We start from the raw sequence: 20,335 nt of genomic DNA, 5'->3' as shown, positions 1-20,335 counted from the left end.
ATTCCAGATGAAGTCATCCCTACCCTGGTCAAAGCCAGGAAGGATGTAACCGCAAAACATTATCACTGCATTTGGAGAAAATATGTTGCGTGGTGTGAGGCCAAGAAGGCCCCTACAGAGGAATTTCAACTGGGTCGTTTCCTCCATTTCCTGCAAACAGGACTGTCTATGGGCCTAAAATTAGGGTCCATTAAGGTTCAAATTTCGGCCCTGTCGATTTTCTTCCAGAAAGAACTGGCTTCAGTGCCTGAAGTTCAGACATTTGTAAAAGGGGTACTGCATATACAGCCTCCTTTTGTGCCTCCAGTGGCACCTTGGGATCTCAATGTTGTGTTGAGTTTCCTAAAGTCACATTGGTTTGAACCACTCACCACTGTGGACTTAAAATATCTCACATGGAAGGTGAGGATGCTGTTAGCCCTGGCTTCAGCCAGACGTGTGTCAGAATTGGCGGCTTTATCATATAAAAGCCCTTACTTAATTTTTCATTCTGACAGGGCAGAATTGAGGACTCGTCCTCAATTTCTCCCTAAGGTGGTTTCTGCTTTTCACATGAACCAACCTATTGTGGTACCTGCGGCTACTAGGGACTTGGAGGACTCCAAGTTACTGGACGTAGTCAGGGCCCTGAAAATATGTTTCCAGGACGGCTGGAGTCAGAAAATCTGACTCGCTGTTATCCTGTATGCACCCAACAAGCTGGGTGCTCCTGCTTCTAAGCAGATGATTGCACGTTGGATTTGTAGTACAATTCAGCTTGCACATTCTGTGGCAGGACTGCCACAGCCAAAATCTGTAAAAGCCCATTCCACAAGGAAAGTGGGCTCATCTTGGGCGGCTGCCCGAGGGGTCTCGGCTTTACAACTTTGCCGAGCAGCTACTTGGTCAGGGGCAAACACGTTTGCTAAATTCTACAAATTTGATACCCTGGCTGAGGAGGACCTGGAGTTCTCTCATTCGGTGTTGCAGAGTCATCCGCACTCTCCCGCCCGTTTGGGAGCTTTGGTATAATCCCCATGGTCCTTACGGAGTCCCAGCATCCACTAGGACGTCAGAGAAAATAAGATTTTACTTACCGATAAATCTATTTCTCGTAGTCCGTAGTGGATGCTGGGCGCCCATCCCAAGTGCGGATTGTCTGCAATACTTGTATATAGTTATTGTTACAAAATTCGGGTTATTCTTGTTGTGAGCCATCTTTTCAGAGGCTCCTTCGTTGTTATCATACTGTTAACTGGGTTCAGATCACAAGTTGTACGGTGTGATTGGTGTGGCTGGTATGAGTCTTACCCGGGATTCAAGATCCTTCCTTATTGTGTACGCTCGTCCGGGCACAGTACCTAACTGAGGCTTGGAGGAGGGTCATAGGGGGAGGAGCCAGTACGCACCATGTGACCTAAAAGCTTTTTTAGATGTGCCCTGTCTCCTGCGGAGCCCGCTATTCCCCATGGTCCTGACGGAGTCCCAGCATCCACTACGGACTACGAGAAATAGATTTATCGGTAAGTAAAATCTTATTTTTTTTTATAATAGATAGCTGTATAGCCATCAGGCCCCGGGGCGGACGATCGGCGTAGCTGAGCGATCGTGGCGAGAATTTCCTCGTTGGAAACAGGGGCATTGTGGGGTATATGCAATTCACGGCGAATTGCGGCAATTTTTCGCCGTTTTTTTTCCCGACTCAATTCGCCAGGTGAATTCCGGCAGGTGCCTGCCGGAATTCACCATATTCAATGAAAAATGGATTCGCCAGAATCGCGGGAGAAAATCGGCCAATTTGGCGGATTTTGCCGCGATTTTAAAAAACGGGAAAAACCCGGAAAAAAAAATGGCGTGGGGTCCCCCCTCCAAAGCATAACCAGCCTCGGGCTCATCGAGCTGGTCCTGGTTCTAAAAATCCGGGGGAAAATTGGGCATGGATCCCCCGTATTTTTAAAACCAGCACCGGGCTCTGCGCCTGGTGCTGGTGCCAAAAATACGGGGGACAAAAAGAGTAAGGGTCCCCTGTATTTTTTACACCAGCATCGGGCTCCACTAGCTGGACAGATAATGCCACAGCCGGGGGTCACTTTTATGCCGTGCCCTGCGGCCGTGGCATCAAATATCCAACTAGTCACCCCTGGCCGGGGTACCCTGGGGGAGTGGGGACCCCTTCAATGAAGGGGTCCCCCCCCCCCCAGCCACCCAAGGGCCAGGGGTGAAGCCCGAGGCTGTCCCCCCCCCATCCAATGGGCTGCGGATGGGGGGGCTGATAGCCTTTTGTGATAATAAAAAGATATTTTTTTTCCAGTAGTACTACAAGTCCCAGCAAGCCTCCCCCGCAAGCTGGTACTTGGAGAACCACAAGTACCAGCATGCGGGAGAAAAACGGGCCCGCTGGTACCTGTAGTACTACTGGGGAAAAAATAGCCAAATAAAAACAGGACACACACACCGTCGACATTAAAACTTTATTACACACTACCGACACACAAATACTTACCTATGTTCACACGCCGACATCGGTCCTCTTCTCCATGTAGAATCCACGGATACCTGTAAAAAAAGATCAATATACTCACCTCAGCAGGGTCCAGAGATAAATCCACGTACTTGTAAAAAAAAAAAAACGCAAATACCCGCTCCATAACGGACTGAAAGGGGTCCAATGCTTTCACATCAGACCCCTTTCCACGAATGCCGGGACATCACGTGACTCCTGTCACTGAAGTCCCTTCAGCCAATCAGGAAGCGCTACTTCCGTGGCGCTCACCTGATTGGCTGTGCGCTGTCTGTACTGTGACAGCGCATCGCAAAGCCGCTCCATTACTTTCAATGGTGGGAACTTTGCGGTCAGCGGTGGGGTCACCCGCCGGTCAGCCGCTGGCCGGCGGGTGACCTCACCGCTAGCCGCTAAGTTCCCACCATTGAATATAATGGACGGGGCTGTGCGATGCGCTGTCTGAGTTCAGACAGCGCACAGCCAATCAGGTGAGCGCAACGAAGTTGCGCTTCCTGATTGGCTTAGAGACCTTTCTGTGACAGCTGTCACGGAGAGGTCTCTGCATTCGGGGAAAGGGGTCTCATGTGTCAGCATGGGACCCCTTTCAGTCCGTTATGGAGCGGGTATTTGCGGGTTTTTTTTTTTTACAAGTACGTGGATTTATCTCTGGACCCTGCTGAGGTGAGTATATTGATCTTTTTTTACAGGTATCCGTGGATTCTACATGGAGAAGAGGACCGATGTCGGCGTGTGAACATAGGTAAGTATGTGTGTGTCGGTAGTGTGTAATAAAGTTTTACTGTCGACGGTGTGTGTGTCCTGTTTTTATTTGGGTATTTTTTCCCAGTAGTACTACAGGTACCAGCGGGCCCGTTTTTCTCCCGCATGCTGGTACTTGTGATTCTCCAAGTACCAGCTTGCAGGGGAGGCTTGCTGGGACTTGTAGTACTACTGGGAAAAACAATATATTTTTATTATCACAAAAGGCTATCAGCCCCCCCATCCGCAGCCCATTGGATGGGGGGGACAACCTCGGGCTTCACCCCTGGCCCTTGGGTGGCTGGGGGGGGGGACCCCTTGATTGAAGGGGTCCCCACTCCCCCAGGGTACCACGGCCAGGGGTGACTAGATGGATATTTAATGCCACGGCCGCAGGGCACGGCATAAAAGTGACCCCCGGCTGTGGCATTATCTGTCCAGCTAGTGGAGCCCGATGCTGGTGTTAAAAATACGGGGGACCCCTACTCTTTTTGTCCCCCGTATTTTTGGCACCAGCACCAGGCGCAGAGCCCGGTGCTGGTTTTAAAAATACGGGGGATCCCCTGTCAATTTTTTCCCCGCATTTTTAGAACCAGGACCAGCTCGAAGAGCCCGAGGCTGGTTATGCTTTGGAGGGGGGACCCCACGCCATTTTTTGGGGGGATTTTACCGTTCCAGCAATAAAAAAAATAAAATAAAATAAAATAATATTTTAAAAAATATATAAATAATATTTGTGCCTCCAAAAAAAAATTAAAAAAAGTACCTAATCCCTTCTAATATAAATAGATCTGCTATTCCCCAAAAAAAAAAAACACAAAAAAAAACATGTTTAAATATTTTTTATTTGTTTTCACCCTCCAAAGTGTGGCGGATTGAAAATGACGAATTTGCTGTCTAAAAGCACTGCTGTCGAATTTCCAAACTTGAATTGAATATGCTTTGGTCGAATTGCAGCACTTGTATCATTGCAGAAAAGTCGAATTTGCAAAAATTCGAATTTCAAAAAGTCGAATTTTGAAAGTCCGTTTTTTGGTCGGAAAGCACTGAATTGCATAGGCAAATTTTTTTTTGGGTCGAAAATGACCCGAAATTCGACAATTTCGGGAATTCGACCGCAATTACATATACCACTAAGTCTTTCTAGATCCGAAGCAGTGAGTTTCGGTAAGCGACAGGAGAATAAGTAATGTTGGATGGTGGTGATATGAAGTGGGTCAGTAGGAGTAGGTGAAGATAGATTGTAGAGGGATTCATAATAATCATGAAACTGTGAGGCCATAACCTTAGGGTCACAAGTCACGGATCCATCAGAGCATTTTAGGGCAAGTATATGATTCTGCGTACGTATTGCCCGAAGACGACGAGCCAACAAAGTGTCCACTCTATTCGATTTTTCATAAAACCTCTGGCGGATCCATAAGAGTGAGCTGATTGTTTTTTTGTCCTTTAAGTGAGAGAATCTTAGTGTATAGCTGTTTTTTCGGGAAGCGCTGGTGGAGAAGGGTTAAAGAAGTAAATTCGGTTTCCAAGTCAAGAATACGTTTAGCTTCAATCTTTCTGTGAGTCGAGGCAAGGTTAATGAGAAGGCCACGTAACGTGGCTTTATGAGCTTCCCATAACACTGCAGGGGAAATATCAGGAGAAATATTATCAGTGAGGTAAGTGTGAATCATGGGCCTAATTCTGAGTTGATCGCAGCAGCAAATTTGTTAGCAGTTGGGCAAAACCATGTGCACTGCAGGAGGAGCAGATATAACATGTGCAGAGAGAGTTAGATTTGGGTGGGGTGTATTCAAACTGAAATCTAAATTGCAATGTAAAAATAAAGCAGCCAGTATTTACCTTGCACAGAAACAAAATAACCCACCCAAATCTAACTCTCTCTGCAAATGTTATATCTGCCCCCCCCCTGCAGTGCAAATGGTTTTGCCCAATTGCTAACAAAATTGCTGCTGCGATCAACTCAGAATTACCCCCCATGTCGTTAATTTCATCTATGTTGGCGGGTTAAAGAAGAAGAGACTCATTTAAACGTCATGCACGTGGGGTCGAGAGCTTATGAGGGATAGCAATATCCAGTATGATCGCATAGTGGTCTGACCAAGTAGTAGGAATTATTTGCGCTCCTAGGAGGGTTTGAGTGGAGTCGCGATCTACAAAAATATAGTCAATGCAAGTGTAAAGGTTGTGTGGAGGTGAATAGTGCGTGTAACCTCTAGCGGACGGATACAGAGTTCTCCAGCTATCATACAGGTTGTCAGGTCCGGGTGTTTTTGTGAATCCGTTAACCCGGAACCAACCACAGGTGTAGGTGCTGGGCTATGAAGAAAGCAGGGAGGACGAAGAAAGTTCCGCTTCATATATTTATTCAAAATAACAATTCAGTAAAGAGTTAACTGACAAGTTGTTAATCATCATATTATACTGAAGTATTGCAGGAATAATATGCAAGAGAAAACTCAAAAATAAATAAAAGAAATGTTCATGGAAACATATGCAAAACAAGCTGATGAATAAATGTTGGATTGTCCAAATATATACAAGCTTAGATGCTGGACTGCAGAATGTGATTAACTGGATAATGCAGACATGAAGAGATAACTGTAAGGATTTGCAATGAAGTTTTGAGAGTTAACTGAGAGACTGTGAAGAATTATCCTTGAAATGACAACATAGCAAATATAAACAAGCTTTGATGCTGAACTGCAGAATGTGATTAACTGGATAATGCAGACATGAAGAGATAACTGTAAGGATTTGCAATGGAGTTTTGAGAGTTAACTGAGAGACTGTGAAGAATTATCCTTGAAATGACAACATAGCAAATAAAAAGTACTGAATTGGGTTACTTGCGGGTTCCGGAGATCTCTGTGAAACTGTAGTAGAAGACAAGGTGATGAATGGGTTAAATGCAGAGTTGAACAAACGAACAGCTGAGAGAAATGAGATCCTGCAGACTTTGTAGGATAGGTAGACTGACAAGGTAACCTCATGCAGGACACTGGGAATCCAACTATTTCCAATAGGAGTGCAATTAACTGACAGCACAGCGGAGAGCCGGTGGATCTTTCAGCAGTGAAGGCTGCAGACGGACCTCTGGGAACGGAGGCGATATCTGGACCACGGGAATCACACAGGAATGCACGGAGAGAGCTCAGAGCTAGAGCACAGCGTTGATACAACAAAGCACTGGCCCAGAGTAACATAATCCCAGCCTACTTAAAGGCAGCACAAGCACGGGATTGGCTTACACCTGCCCACAGGTGTTTTCACAAGTGCTCTGTATTAGCTATTTGGTCTCCAACATGGCCACCTCCTATACAGCAGACACACTGCAGTGCCTTAGGCCATTTGGTCCCCGCACTCACAGTTCCCAGACTCTGCATTACCTGTGCCATTGATCACGCCGCGTCCCCACACGGGCACACAGCACCGCGAGCAACCGCACTGACAACGGATGAACCCCAGAACCCGCAAAGGTGAGAGACCGGTTCGTGACACAGGTTATGAGAGGAGATACATGTTTGTAAAAGTTTAGACAGCTTTGTGTGAGCAGACGTCTCCGTGCTAGGGTGAGATCTATCAAAAAGGGGGTCAAGGGTAACGTTTCAATCCCCAGCTACTATGATTTTAGAATTCAAGAATTTAGAGAGCTGGTCAGAGAATATCCCAAAGAATGAACCCTGCTGCATGTTTGGGGCATACATGGACGCCAAGGTGATAGGAATTTGATTGAGGGTACGGGAGAGAATTACAAATCTACCACTATCAGCAAGGACAGATCTTGAATGACTATGGGGAGATCACGGTGGATCATTATAGCAGTGCCTCTACGCTTGGCTGACATAGTAGAGTAAGAGGTGTGAGGGTACTTTTTACAGTTTAAAGAGGGGTGACGTACTTTAAAATTAGTTTCTTGTAGAAAGATTACATCCGGCTTGTGCCGAGCAAAGAAATTAAACGCCATGGATCTTTTAAATGGGGAATTAAGACCATTGACATTAATGGATAACAGTTTCAAGGTCATGGGGGGGGGGGGTAATAGTCATCAGAGTACACTGCAGTGAACAACCATTCTCGTGGCCAAGCAGAGAAGACTAGGAAAAATAGAGAGAAACAGAATAGAGTAAGTGTGAGAGTGAACTCAAAGAATAGACCCATTCCTAAATGCGGGTAGGGTCCTAAAGCGAAAGGGGTAGTGCCAACAAAGCAGTCCCTTCATTGTGGGGGGTAGCGACAATAAAAGAAAACAGTAAGTAAGAACCAGAACATGGAAAACAAGAACAAAGACGTCCTGCGGTCAAGCGCAAGGGTGGAGATGTAACAGGTGAAGACATGAGAAAAGAAATTCCAAATCGTGACATGACCAGACAAGTATATAATAGAACAATTACGTTGACAGTAACTATACTATATTAAAGAAAGAAAAAAGAAAATTGAAGAACAAACAGGCTTATATGAAAACATGTAGTCAACGACTGATGAACATTACAACAAGAAATGGAACAACAGTAATTGCGATATCGTGCCCATAGCCTAAGGCTGTCCCGCTATAGTAAGCAAAGTATTAGCCTTACCAATTCAAGGCACAACAATCATTGTCTGGATGGGACCAGGCAGGGCTATCGTACATGAGTCCCAGAGACCTAACAGTCCTTAGAACAACTAGAGCAGTATGTTCGGAATGTTGGGGAGAGGGGGGGGGGAGGGAATACATTTTACAATAATAAAACAAAGCATAGTTACATGTCCCTGGTTATAAGAAAGCCATGTCATTTAATAGACCAATCAGGAGTAGGTGCCATAGGCCTCATTGGGGATGCAGAAGTGAGTTGATTCCTAAGCTCGTCAGGTAGAGTGTCAAGGATACCAAGAGTCTTGAGAAGGTCATAGCCTTGAGCAGGGTTTTAACTGAGTTTTGGAAACTTGAAGCTGAAATGGAAACCCCCATTTATACTTAATAGAATGAGTGCGGAGGACTCTGGTAACAGCAGCAAGGTCCCAACGCTTTCTAAGTGTAGAAGGCGCTAAGTCTTGGTATATTTGAAGTTGAGTGCCGGAATAATCAACGGATTGGTGTTCCCGTGCCGCAGACATGAGTTTTTCCTTTGTCTTGTAATAGTGGAACCGGAGGATGACATCCCGCGGTGGTTGAGTTGGGGGAGGCCGAGGGCGGAGCGCCCTATGCGCCCTGTCTAGAAGGAGCAGGTCTTTCGGAGTACCGGGGATCAGATTGAGGAATAGGCCTTCTAGAAAACCTGGGAGGGTCTCCATGGTAACACTCGCTGGAATTTTGCGGACCCTAATATTTCTGCTGTTCCGATTGTCCAAGTCCTCCAAGTGGTCTCCATGAAGATCGACATCTGCGCGGAGGTCCGTTAGCTCCTGCTCAATCACGGCTTGGTACTGGCAAACCTCATCCATCTTACATTCCAGGGAATCCGTACGTGTGCCCAAGTCGGTCAGTTCATTTCTAAATTCCGTGAGCGTCGACCTCATCTCAGTTTGAATAGTTTAGTGACAATTTAGATGATGTCTTGGGTGGTGAGGTGAGCTTTCGGCGACGGAGCGTCCTCCGAATCCGACATTCGATCTGTAGTTGAAGAGTTACGAGAAGTAGAACCTGCTTTCTCCCATGCACGAAGAATGCTGGGTTTATTAACAGCAGGGGATTTTTTTGCAACATAGTAGAACGGGAAAGGCAAGGCGATAAGTACCAAGAATATCAGCTCCGCTTAGGAGATCATAAATGAATATGGAAAATAATCCTGAGAGACCTCGGCTAGGAGAGCAGCTGCCCTCTAACGCTGGTTGACCGCAGGATGATCCAGCCTAGGACAGGCATCAGGTGCGCCATGGAGCGCCTCTTAGAGATTGGGCAACAGTGAAATGGAATCCACGGTAAAGTGGAGTGGGTTGCCGAGCTGACCCGGGGTCAGGGTAGTTGATGATAATAAAAATGGCCTTAGAAATCTGCTGGTAGAGACAACCACGGGCACACAGTGACGGACCAGCCAGTAGCAACGCTGGGGGCCTCGAGCAATAATAATTTGTAACCCTCCTGGGTGTTCGCTTCTCAAAGCTCACTAGAGGAGGTAGAGATAGCCATCCCCAATATTCCTGGGTGCGCCACGCCAACGCGCCGCCGAGTGGGAACGGCAGCGCAGGGGGGAGAAGACGTAGAGAACATCTCCAGGTGCCCTTTGTGCCACGTTGTGAGCTAGGCTAAAGGACGAGAAAAGGGGCAGGGGTGCCCACCTGCATCCAGGGAGGGAAACCACAGGGAGAACACTGGCGTCAGCTGGGGATTTTAGTGCTGTGTCCACCGGGAGCAGGGGCATCACAGGAGCAGTGGAGCAGGCTCTGTGGTGCGTGAGAGAGAAGGGGAGATAAGTGTGGAGTCAGCGGGCCGCGGAGGGGAGCGATGATGCAGTGTGACCCCAGCCAGCCTCGGCACAGGCAGCCAGACTATGCGCCACGTCTCCGGAATCCGCAGCGGGTGTCACGCCAGCTGGAGCACGCGGCTATAGAGGAGGGGTCAATCAGCGGCTGCAGTAAAACACCAGGCTCCGTCCGCCGGTGTCCCAGGTCCCCGGGTTGCACCACCTTCTGTCTCAATAGCATACAGTATGGGCGTGCTGCCCCTAGTCAAGATGGCGCCGTCAGTCTAAAACACACGGCTACAGCAGCCTGAGCACCTGGAGCCCACAGGATACGGGCTGATACGTTGGTGGAAGCGGTGAGTGTCTCCACATCCGTGGAGACGGCCTGCGGCAGGAGGGGAGAGAGTGAGAACAGGTGAGCAGCGTCTCTGGTCCCAGACGCGCCGGTGGCTCATCCGCGCCAAACAGCCTGTCCCCGCTCCAGGTGCCGCAGTTGAGGGGGGCTTCCCAGCCGGGTCAGTCAGGCGGGTGATGGACGCAGGGATAGCAGAGGAAAGGAGGGCGTTCTGTCGCAGACCGCGAGCGCCTCACTTCCAGTCCGGGGCAGAGGAGAAATCGAGGCCCCTGCTCCAGTCAGGGAAGCAGGCCGCAACTCGCACAGGTGCAGGAGGCACCCGCCGGCTCCGCAGACCACCTCTCCCGACACAGGAGCAATTGAGGGGGTCCAAAATGAGTCCTCTCATGCAGGTAGCAGCATAAATTGAGCGAGGTAAGTGTGCCTCAGGCAGGAGCTCAAACACTGCCCAACTGCCTGGATCCGCTGCCAAGCCACACCCCAATCTCTTTCATCTTAGTCTGTATGAGTGCCAGTCTCACTGATATCGGACCTCAAAGCTTGAATATTAGAGTTAAATTCTGAGGTTATTTTAGTCCTTAAAATAGGATTTTAATACCTACCGGTAAATCCTTTTCTCTTAGTCCGTAGAGGATGCTGGGGACTCCATAAGAACCATGGGGTATAGACAGGCTCCGCAGGAGACATGGGCACTCTAAGACTTTAATGGGCATGAACTGGCTCCTCCCTCTATGCCCCTCCTCCAGACCTTAGTTATAGGAACTGTGCCCAGAGGAGACGGACATTTTGAGGAAAAGGATTTTGTTAATTAAGGGTGAGATACATACCAGCTCACACCACAACACACCGTATAACATGGTATACAACTAAACCAGTTAACAGCATGAACCAAAAGAGATCAGCAACAGACTGATCTTAACTGAAAACACAACCATTGTGTAACCTTAGCAATAACTATGTAAAGGTACTGCAGATAGAGTCCGCCCAGCATCCTCTACGGACTAAGAGAAAAGGATTTACCGGTAGGTATTAAAATCCTATTTTCTCATATGTCCTAGAGGATGCTGTGGACTCTGTAAGGACAATGGGGTTTATACCAAAGCTCCAGACCGGGCAGGAGAGTGCGGATGACTCTGCAGCACCGATTGAGCAAACATGAGGTCCTCATCAGCCAGGGTATCAAACTTGTAGAATTTTGCAAAAGTGTTTGAACCCGACCAAGTAGCTGCTCAGCAAAGCTGTAAAGCCGAGACGCCTCGGGCAGCCGCCCAAGAAGAGCCCACCTTCCTAGTGGAATGGGCCTTTACCGATTTTGGTAACGGCAATCCAGCCGTAGAATGAGCCTGCTGAATCGTGTTACAGATTCAGCGTGCAATAGTCTGCTTAGAAGCAGGAGCGCCAACCTTGTTGGCCGCATACAGGACAAACAGTGCCTCTGTTTTCCTAACACGAGCCGTTCTGGCTACATACATTTTTAAAGCCCTGACCACATCAAGGGACTTAGAATCCTCCAAGGCTTCCGTAGCCACAGGCACCACAATAGGTTGGTTCATGTGAAACAACGAAACCACCTTAGGCAGAAATTGTTGACGAGTTCTCAATTCCACTCTATCCACATGGAAAATCAGATAGGGGCTTTTGTGAGACAAAGCTGCCAATTCGGACACCCGCCGTGCCGACGCCAAGGCCAATAACATGACCACTTTCCAAGTGAGAAATTTCAACTCAACCTTTTGTAGATGTTCAAACCAATGTCACGTAAGGAACTGTAACACCACGTTAAGGTCCCACGGTGCCACTGAGGTCACAAAAGGAGGTTGGATGTGCAGCACACCCTTCACAAAAGTCTGCACTTCTGGAATTGAGGCCAATTCCCTTTGAAAGAATATTGATAAGGCCAAAATCTGCACTTTAATGGAGCCTAACTTTAGGCCCGCATCCACACCTGCCTGCAGAAAATGGAGAAAACGACCCAGCTGAAAATCTTCCGTAGGAGCTTTCTTGGATTCACACCAAGACACATACTTTCTCCAAATACGGTGATAGTGCTTCGCCGTTACCTCTTTCCTAGCCTTGAGTAGGGTGGGGATGACCTCCCCAGGAATACATTTTCTAGCTAGGATCTGGTGTTCAACCGCCATGCCGTCAAACGTAACCGCGGTAAGTCCTGGAACACGCACGGCCCCTGCTGTAATAGATCCTCTCTGAGAAGAAGAGGCCAAGGATCTTCCATGAGCAATTCCTGAAGATCTGGATAACAGGCCCTTCGAGGCCAATCTGGAACAACGAGTATCGTCCGAACCCTTGTTCTTCTTATGATCCTCTAAATTTTTGAGATAAGTGGAAGTGGAGGGAACACATAGACCGACTGAAACACCCACGGTTTCACTAGTGCGTCCACTGCTATTGCTTGAGGGTCCCCCGACCTGGAACAATATGTCCGAAGCTTCTTGTTGAGGCGAGACGCCATCATGTCTATTTGAGGAAGTCCCCAGCGACTTGTCACTTCTGCAAAGACCTCTTGATGAAGGCCCCACTCTCCTGGATGGAGATCATGTCTGCTGAGGAAGTCTTCTTCCCAGTTGTCCACTCCTGGAATGAAGACTGCTGACAGAGCGCTCACATGATTTTCCACCCAGCGAAGAATCTTGGTGGCCTCCGCCATGGCCACTCTGCTCTTTGTCCCGCCCTGGCGGTTTACGTGCTCCACGGCTGTAATGTTGTCCGACTGAATCAGGACGGGTAGGTCGCGAAGCAGATGTTCTGCCTGCCGTAGGCCGTTGTATATGGCCCTTAACTCCAGCACGTTTATGTGCAGACAAGCTTCCTGGCTTGACCATTTTCCCTGGAATTTTTGTGTGACTGCTCCCCAACCTCGGAGACTCGCGTCCGTGGTCACCAGAACCCAATTTTGTATCCGAACCCGCGACCCTCTAGAAGGTGAGCACTTTGGAGCCACCACAGAAGAGAAATCCTGGCCCTGGGGGACAGGCTTATCTTTTGATGCATCTGGAGATGGGACCCTGACCACTTGTCCAGTAGGTCCCACTGAAACGTTCTTGCATGGAACCTGCCAAATGGAATAGCCTCGTAGGCCGCCACCCTCTTTCCCAGCACCCAAGTGCAGTGATGAATAGACACTCGTTGTGGTTTTAGCAGATCCTTGACCATGTTCTGGAGTTCCTGAGCTTTTTCCATAGGGAGAAAAATCCTCTGCAGTTCCGTGTCCAGAATCATGCCCAAAAACGTCAGCTGAGTTGTCGGAACCAACTGCGACTTTGGAAAATTTAGGAGCCAGCCGTGTTGTTGTAGCACCCTCAGGGAGAACGCCAGGCTTTTTAGTAACTGCTCCCTTGATCTCGCTTTTATCAGGAGTTCGTCCAAGTACGGGATAATTGTGACTCCATGCTTGCGCAGGAGCACCATCATTTCCGCCATTACTTTGGTGAAAATCCTCGGGGCCGTGGAAAGACCAAACGGCAACGTCTGAAATTGGTAGTGACAATCCTGTACAGCGAATCTCAGGAACGCCTGATGAGGAGGATATATGGGGACATGCAGGTATGCATCCTTTATGTCGAGAGACACCATAAAATCCCTCCCCTCCAGACTGGAGATCACAGCTCAGATAGATTCCATCTTGAATTTAAATCTTTTTAAATACAGGTTGAGGGATTTTAAGTTCTGACCGAGCCATCCAGTTTCGGGACCACAAATAGGGTTGAATAAAAACCTTTTCCCTGTTGCAATGGGGGAACCGTGGCAATGACTTGCTGCTGACACAGCTTTTGTATTGCAACGCAAACTACCTCTCTCTTTGGTAGAGAAGCTGGTAAGGCCGACTTGAAAAATCGGTGCGGAGGCACGTCTTGGAACTCCAGTTTGTATCCTTGGGTCACAATTCTTAGCACCCAAGGATCCAGGCCCGAACGAACCCAGACCTGACCGAAGAGTTGAAGACGTGCCCCCACCGGTGCGGACTCCCACAGCGGAGCCCCAGCAACATGCAGCGGATCTGGTAGAGGCCGGAGAGGACTTTTGCTCCTGGGAGCTAGCCGCAGCCGGCGATATTTTCCCTCTTCCTTTACCTCTGGTTGCGAGGAAGGAGGATCCACGTCCCTTTCTGAATTTATGAGACCGAAAGGACTGCATCTGGTATTGAGGTGTTTTCTTTTGCTGTGGAGGGACAAAAGGCAAAAAAGAAGACTTACCGCGGTAGCTGTGGAAACCAGGTCCGCGAGGCATTCCCCAAACAAAACTTCACCTTTCTAGGGCAGAAGCCTCCATAGCCTTTTTGGAGTCAGCATCACCATTCCATTAATGAGTCCACAACGCCCTCCTAGCTGAGATTGCCATGGCATTGGCCTTGATCCCAAGAGGCCAATATCTCTCGCAGCCTCCCTTAGGTATATCGCTGCGTCCTTGATGTGACCCAACGTCAAAAACACATTATCCCTATCAAGGGTGTCTATGTCAGATGACAAGTTATCTGCCCATCTTTCAATTGCGCTACTCACCCATGACGAAGCTACGGCCGGCCTGAGCAGCGCACCCTTAGTCACATAAATAGATTTTAAGGTAGATTCTTGAGGGCCGCCGTGTCAGAGGACGGTAGGGCCACTTTCTTGGACAACCGTGCCAAAGCCTTGTCCACCGTGGGTCCCACCGTGACCTGTCCTGTGAGGGGAAAGGATACGCCATAGCAATTCTCCTGGGAATCTGCAGTCTCTTGTCTGGAGAATCCCAAGCTTTTTCAAACAGAGCGTTCAGTTCATGAGAGGGAGGAAACATTACCTCAGGTTTCTTTCCCTTAAACATACAGACCCTTGTGTCAGGGACAGTGGGGTCCTCTGTGATATGTAATACATCTTTTATTGCCACAATCATGTACTGAATACTCTTGGCTACCTTAGGATGTAATCTTGCATCATCATAGTCGACACTGGAGTCGGAATCCGTGTCGGTATCAGTGTCTATTATCTGGGTAAAGGGACATTTCTGTGACCCTGAGGGGGTCTGTGACAAAGCATCATCCATGGATTGTCTCCATGCTTGGTTCTGAGACTCAGATTTGTCTAACCTTTTATGCAATAAAGCCACACTTGCATTCAAAACACTCCACATATCTACCCAATCAGCAGTCGGCGGTGCCAACTGAGTCATTCCCACATTCTGCTCCACTTCCTCCCGGGAATAGAGCCTTCCCCCTCAGACATGTCGACACACACGTACTGACACCCCCAAACACACTGGGTTATAGTGGACAGACCCACAGTGAGGTCCTTTAGAGACAGAAAGGGAGTTTGCCAGCTCACACCCAGCGCCTCACCGGTCTGAAGGATTAAACAATGCCCCAGACCTGTAAGCGCTTTTATATATTAATAAACAGCACCAAATTACTGTGCCCCCCCCCTCGTTTTGCACCCTGTGACTTGTGTACAGCAGTGAAGGGCCAGGAGCAGCATCTTTGCAGCAAGCTGTGGAGAAAATGGTGCTGGTTAGAGCTGAGGGAAGGAGCCCCGCCCCCTACATGGCGCGCTTCGGTCCTGCTTTTTTTTATACTGGTGGGGATCTGTATACACTGCCTATGCAGTATATATACTTGCCAGTGACTTATTAAGAGGTTTATATTGCTGCATGCGAGAGTATAGAGGTAAGACACTGATGATGGGAGTGTAAGAGTGGATTATAACCTACCAAATGATGATGATTGCAGGGTATTATATGGTGTATTGCATGTAAAGTACCTTGTTCTACACGTACTCTGCTGTAGCAATATACCTTATATAAGGGTGAGTAACACATGTACAGGCTTACCATCGTATGAGCACACACATAAAGGAATACTGTCTTACCAATGCTTCCGGGAGTAACGTTATGAGACATTTCTCTGATCCATCAGCTCATACGACTGATGCTATTGTTCATCTAGAATCTCCAATTCATACGATATGTTCCCCATCCATTGTTTTACATTGGTGCTGACATAGGACTTGGCGAGTGACTCCATCTCCATTTATACTTCATGGTTAGTTACCAGTACAAGAGAGAGATATATCTAAGTCTTATTATAATATTACATTTGTTATTGTGAGTGTTCTCAGGAGGGTGGACACAATGATAATCTGAGACAATATTATAAAGCCTTCATTAAAAGTTATGTTTTATTATACACACACATTTATAATTAAGTGACCCAGAGAGTCGTCTTCTCCTATTGTTTACAAGATTAATATTGTTACAGAAAATGTCACATTTCCATAATGTATTTTATTTCCAACAGATGGACACACAAGCATGAATATCTCAGAAGGACATCTAATGTTATCCCCGGATTGTGACATAAAAGATAATGACAGTAGACAGGATTCTCCAGGAGATAACCCCATTACCCCAATTATACATCCAGCTCTATCAGCTGATCCCTCTGATCCTGGGAAATGTTCTCCTGATCACTCTGATATTGGTGCATCTGTTACAGCTCTGACAGTAGATATAGAGTTTCCCTGTTCTATAGATGCCAAATGTTTTATACAGAACACAAAGCTTATTACCCATCAGTCAGCTAAGGCAGGTGAGAGGCCATTTTCATATTCTGAGTGTGAGAAATGTTTTACATTGAAATCAGATCTTGTTACACATCAGAGAAGTCACACAGGTGAGAAGCCATTTTCTTGCTCTGAGTGTGGGAAATGTTTTACACACAAATCGTATCTTGTTATACATCAGAGAAGTCACACAGGTGAGAGGCCATTTCCATGTTCTGAGTGTGGGAAATGTTTTACATACAAATCGTATCTTGTTATACATCAGAGAAGTCACACAGGTGAGAAGCCATTTCCATGTTCTGAGTGTGAGAAATGTTTTGCACGGAAATCACATCTTGTTAAACATCAGAGAAGTCACACAGGTGAGAAACCATTTTCTTGCTCCGAGTGTGGGAAATGTTTTACACAGAAATCACATCTTGTTAATCATCAGCGAAGTCACACAGGTGAGAAACCATTTTCTTGCTCCGAGTGCGGGAAATGTTTTACACAGAAATCACATCTTGTTAATCATCAGCGAAGTCACACAGGTGAGAATACATTTCCATGTTCTGAGTGTGGGAAATATTTTACACAGAAATCAGATCTTATTAAACATCAGAGAAGTCACACAGGTGAGAAGCCATTTCCATGTTCTGAGTGTGGGAAATGTTTTGCACACAAAACAGATCTTGTTAAACATCAGAGAACTCACACAGGTGAGAAGCCATTTTCTTGCTCTGAGTGCGGGAAATGTTTTACACAGAAATCAAATCTTGTTAAACATCAGCGAAGTCACACAGGTGAGAATCCATTTCCATGTTCTGAGAAGTAAATCAGCTCTTGTAGACATCACTCAGGTGAGAAACCATTTTAATCTTCTGGGGTATACTTATCATTGCCATGCGTTGTTCTTCAAGGTTCTTATCCTATCTCCTATGCTTTTTGCAATATACATGCTACCGCAGGGTGAAGTAATCAGATGTCATGCCCTCATCTACTGTTATACAGATGTTATGCCAATCCAAAATGGTTGTCTAGTTGAGCTCCAGGTATGGGTGATGGCAGTTGGCTGTGACTCCGTCCTGGTGAAACAGGTCTGTCATAAGATAGAAGCTCACCGACAAAGGGCAGGGCTACAGCTCAGCTTTGCAAACCAACCAGACTTGCGCTTGGAGGTTTAGAGTTACAAAATGCTGATCCTGTGCGGAATCTTGGTGTCCTGGATGGTGGAGTGACACTTAGACATCACGTATCAGCCACAATCAGATCCTCCTCTGAGTACAGAGCCAGACTCCAGCACTTATTTCCCTCAGAAGATCTACCTACAGCCATACATACACTTGTATCATCACGCATAGACTACTGCAATGTCCTCTACCTGGGTCTCCCAGCAAAAGAATTACACCGTTTGTAGCTTGTCCAGAATGCAGCAGCCAGGCTGTTACCTAACCATCCCGTTCCTGCCACATAACACCTATTCTCTGCTCCCTTCACCGGCTGCCTGTAAGATGGTGACTATTACATAATCTTACTGACTCTCCCAGCACTACATGACCAGTGTCCGTGGTACCAGAAGCAGCTTCTGCCTCCTTACTGCCCTGCTTTCTTACTTGCATCTGCAGATGAAGGACTGTTACCAGCAGTACCAAGAATCCCCAAGCAGTGCTGAGGGGTCAGGAGGAAGACAGGGTGGTTGCACTGGTGCTGTAGTGGGGCCTGCCGAAGGCACTGTCAGTGGGTAATATTGTCCCCAAGCAGTGCTGAGGTGTCAGGGGGGGAGACACAGGGTGGCTGGCAGTAGTGGGGGGAGATAGTGCGGGTGACAGTAGTCGGGGGGAGACAATGTGGGTGGCAATAGTGGGAGACGGTGGGTGGCAGTAGTGGGGGGAGACAGGGTGGGTGGCAGTAGGGACTGCAGAAGGCAGTGTCTGAGAATCTTGTCCCCAAGCAGCGCTAAGGTGTCAGGGAGACTGGGTGGGTGGCAGTAGTGGAGGGGTGACAGTAGTGGGGGGAGACAGGACTGGCAGTAGTGGAGGGGAAATAGGGTGGTAGCAGTAGGGACTGCAGAAGGCAGTGTCTGAGAATCTTGTCCCCAAGCAGCGCTAAGGTGTCAGGGAGACTGGGTGGGTGGCAGTAGTGGAGGGGTGACAGTAGTGGGGGTAGACTGGGCGGTGGTAGTAGTGGGAGGAGACAGGGTGGTGGCAGTAGTGGGGGGAGACGGAGGTGGTAGTAGTGGGGTGAGACGTGACTGGCAGTAGTGGGGGGAGACAGGACTGGCAGTAGTGGGGGGAGACAGGGTGGTGACAGTAGTGGGGGGAGACAGGATCGGTGGCAGTAGTGGGGGAGACAGGGCAGGTGGCAGTAGTGGGGGGAGATAAGGTGGGTGGCAGTAGTGGGGAGAAACAGGGCGGGTGGCAGTAGTGGGGGGAGACAGGGCGGGTGGCAGTAGTGGGGGGAGACGGGGTGGGAGGCAGTAGGGGGGAGACAGGGCGGATGGCCATAGTACCAGGGGCTACTGGAGGCAGTAAAGAGGTGTATGGGTCCTGCACAGTCAGTTGATAATTAGACTTAATGATTATTATGCTTTCTTATTTCCAATTAATCCCTTGTATGTGTTACTGTTATTTGCTGTGTCAGCCTTTATGTGTGTTCTGTGTAATAATCCTGAAAGTAGTGCTGCTACCGATCTCATATCATTTGTAGTAACTTGGAAAAGATGAGATATGAGGTGCACTCTGGAAGCTTATAGGGGGTTAATCAGAGATGAACGCAGATGAGACATCACGCAACCCCCTGGAAAATGGTCCCGGCCCACCCGCGTTCACCCCTCAGAGATGCGGCTGCAATGTGTGTGTGTGCGTGGCCGCTGCGCATGGTCATTTTGCCACCACCAATAAACTGCTGCGGGCCGCTATTGCGGCTGGGTCTGAATAACCCCCATAGGGTTTTGGCTCCTGATATGTATCTGTTTTAGTTACCTACAAAACTGAAACATAACCTGAATTGTTTCTGTGCTTTAAAGGATATTTCTCTTACGTCCTAGAGGATGCTGGGGTTCCATTTAGTACCATGGGGTATAGATGGGTCCACTAGGAGCCATGGGCACTTTAAGCGTTTAATAGTGTGGGCTGGTTCCTCCCTCTATGCCCCTCCTACCAGACTCCGTTTAGTTAATGTGCCCGGAGGAGCCGGTCACAGCTAGGGGAGCTCCTAGGAGTTTTCTTAGTTTTATTGTTTTCTAGAGTTTGTCTTTTTACAGGAGGCTGTTTGGCTACAGTCTGCCGGCTTCGTGGGACTTAGGGGGGAGAATGGACCAACTTAATACAGAGTTAATGGCTCCATTACTCCGCTGACAGGACACTGAGCTCCTGAGGGAAATGTCCGCAAGCCCCACTATGGCGACCGCACACTCCCGCAGCACGCCGCCACCCTTAACAGCCAAAAGACATGAAGAGTGGTGAGTACAGCGCTGGCGTCCCAGTTAGCGGGTCACCGGCGGGTATGGCGGCACAAGGGTTGGAGCGTAGCTCTGGTTGCAGGCTGCGCTCCTGCAAGGCTCAGCAAAATATTTTAACTCAGCGCTATGAGGGGCGTTCGGAGCCAATAAGACTACCCTACACTGGTCTGACTGGGGCTGTATTCCACTCTCAGACATAATTCCACAAGGCCAGTATAAACAAAAGGGCGGGAAGCCGCGCCATTACAGGGGGACGGGGCTTTCACTCAGGGCAGACCCAGCAGCTCACCAGCGCCATTTTCTCCCAGCAGATCTCATTACAGGATGCTGACAGGGAAGCGCTGCCCCTCCAGACAACTCCAGCAT

General features: G+C 48.2%; 2 protein-coding genes across 2 annotated transcripts in view; one reads left to right on the top strand and one right to left on the bottom strand.

The window, feature by feature from the left end:
• LOC134984257 (zinc finger protein 208-like) overlaps positions 1–20,335 on the bottom strand; it is a 276,214-nt gene that overhangs the window by 34,724 nt on the left and 221,155 nt on the right. The window lies entirely within an intron of this gene.
• Positions 16,691–18,163, top strand: LOC134984265 (gastrula zinc finger protein XlCGF71.1-like; the record flags this gene model as incomplete). The annotated part of the gene is made up of 1 exon (XM_063949892.1): positions 16,691–18,163. A coding segment is annotated over one exon (654 nt), but the record flags the coding sequence as incomplete, so codon positions are not given.

Source organism: Pseudophryne corroboree (genome assembly GCF_028390025.1).
Source record: "Pseudophryne corroboree isolate aPseCor3 chromosome 3 unlocalized genomic scaffold, aPseCor3.hap2 SUPER_3_unloc_45, whole genome shotgun sequence".
Taxonomy (NCBI): Eukaryota; Metazoa; Chordata; class Amphibia; order Anura; family Myobatrachidae; genus Pseudophryne; species Pseudophryne corroboree.
The sequence above is the reverse complement of the archived record's forward strand: the minus strand, read 5'-3'. Positions and strand labels throughout refer to the sequence as shown.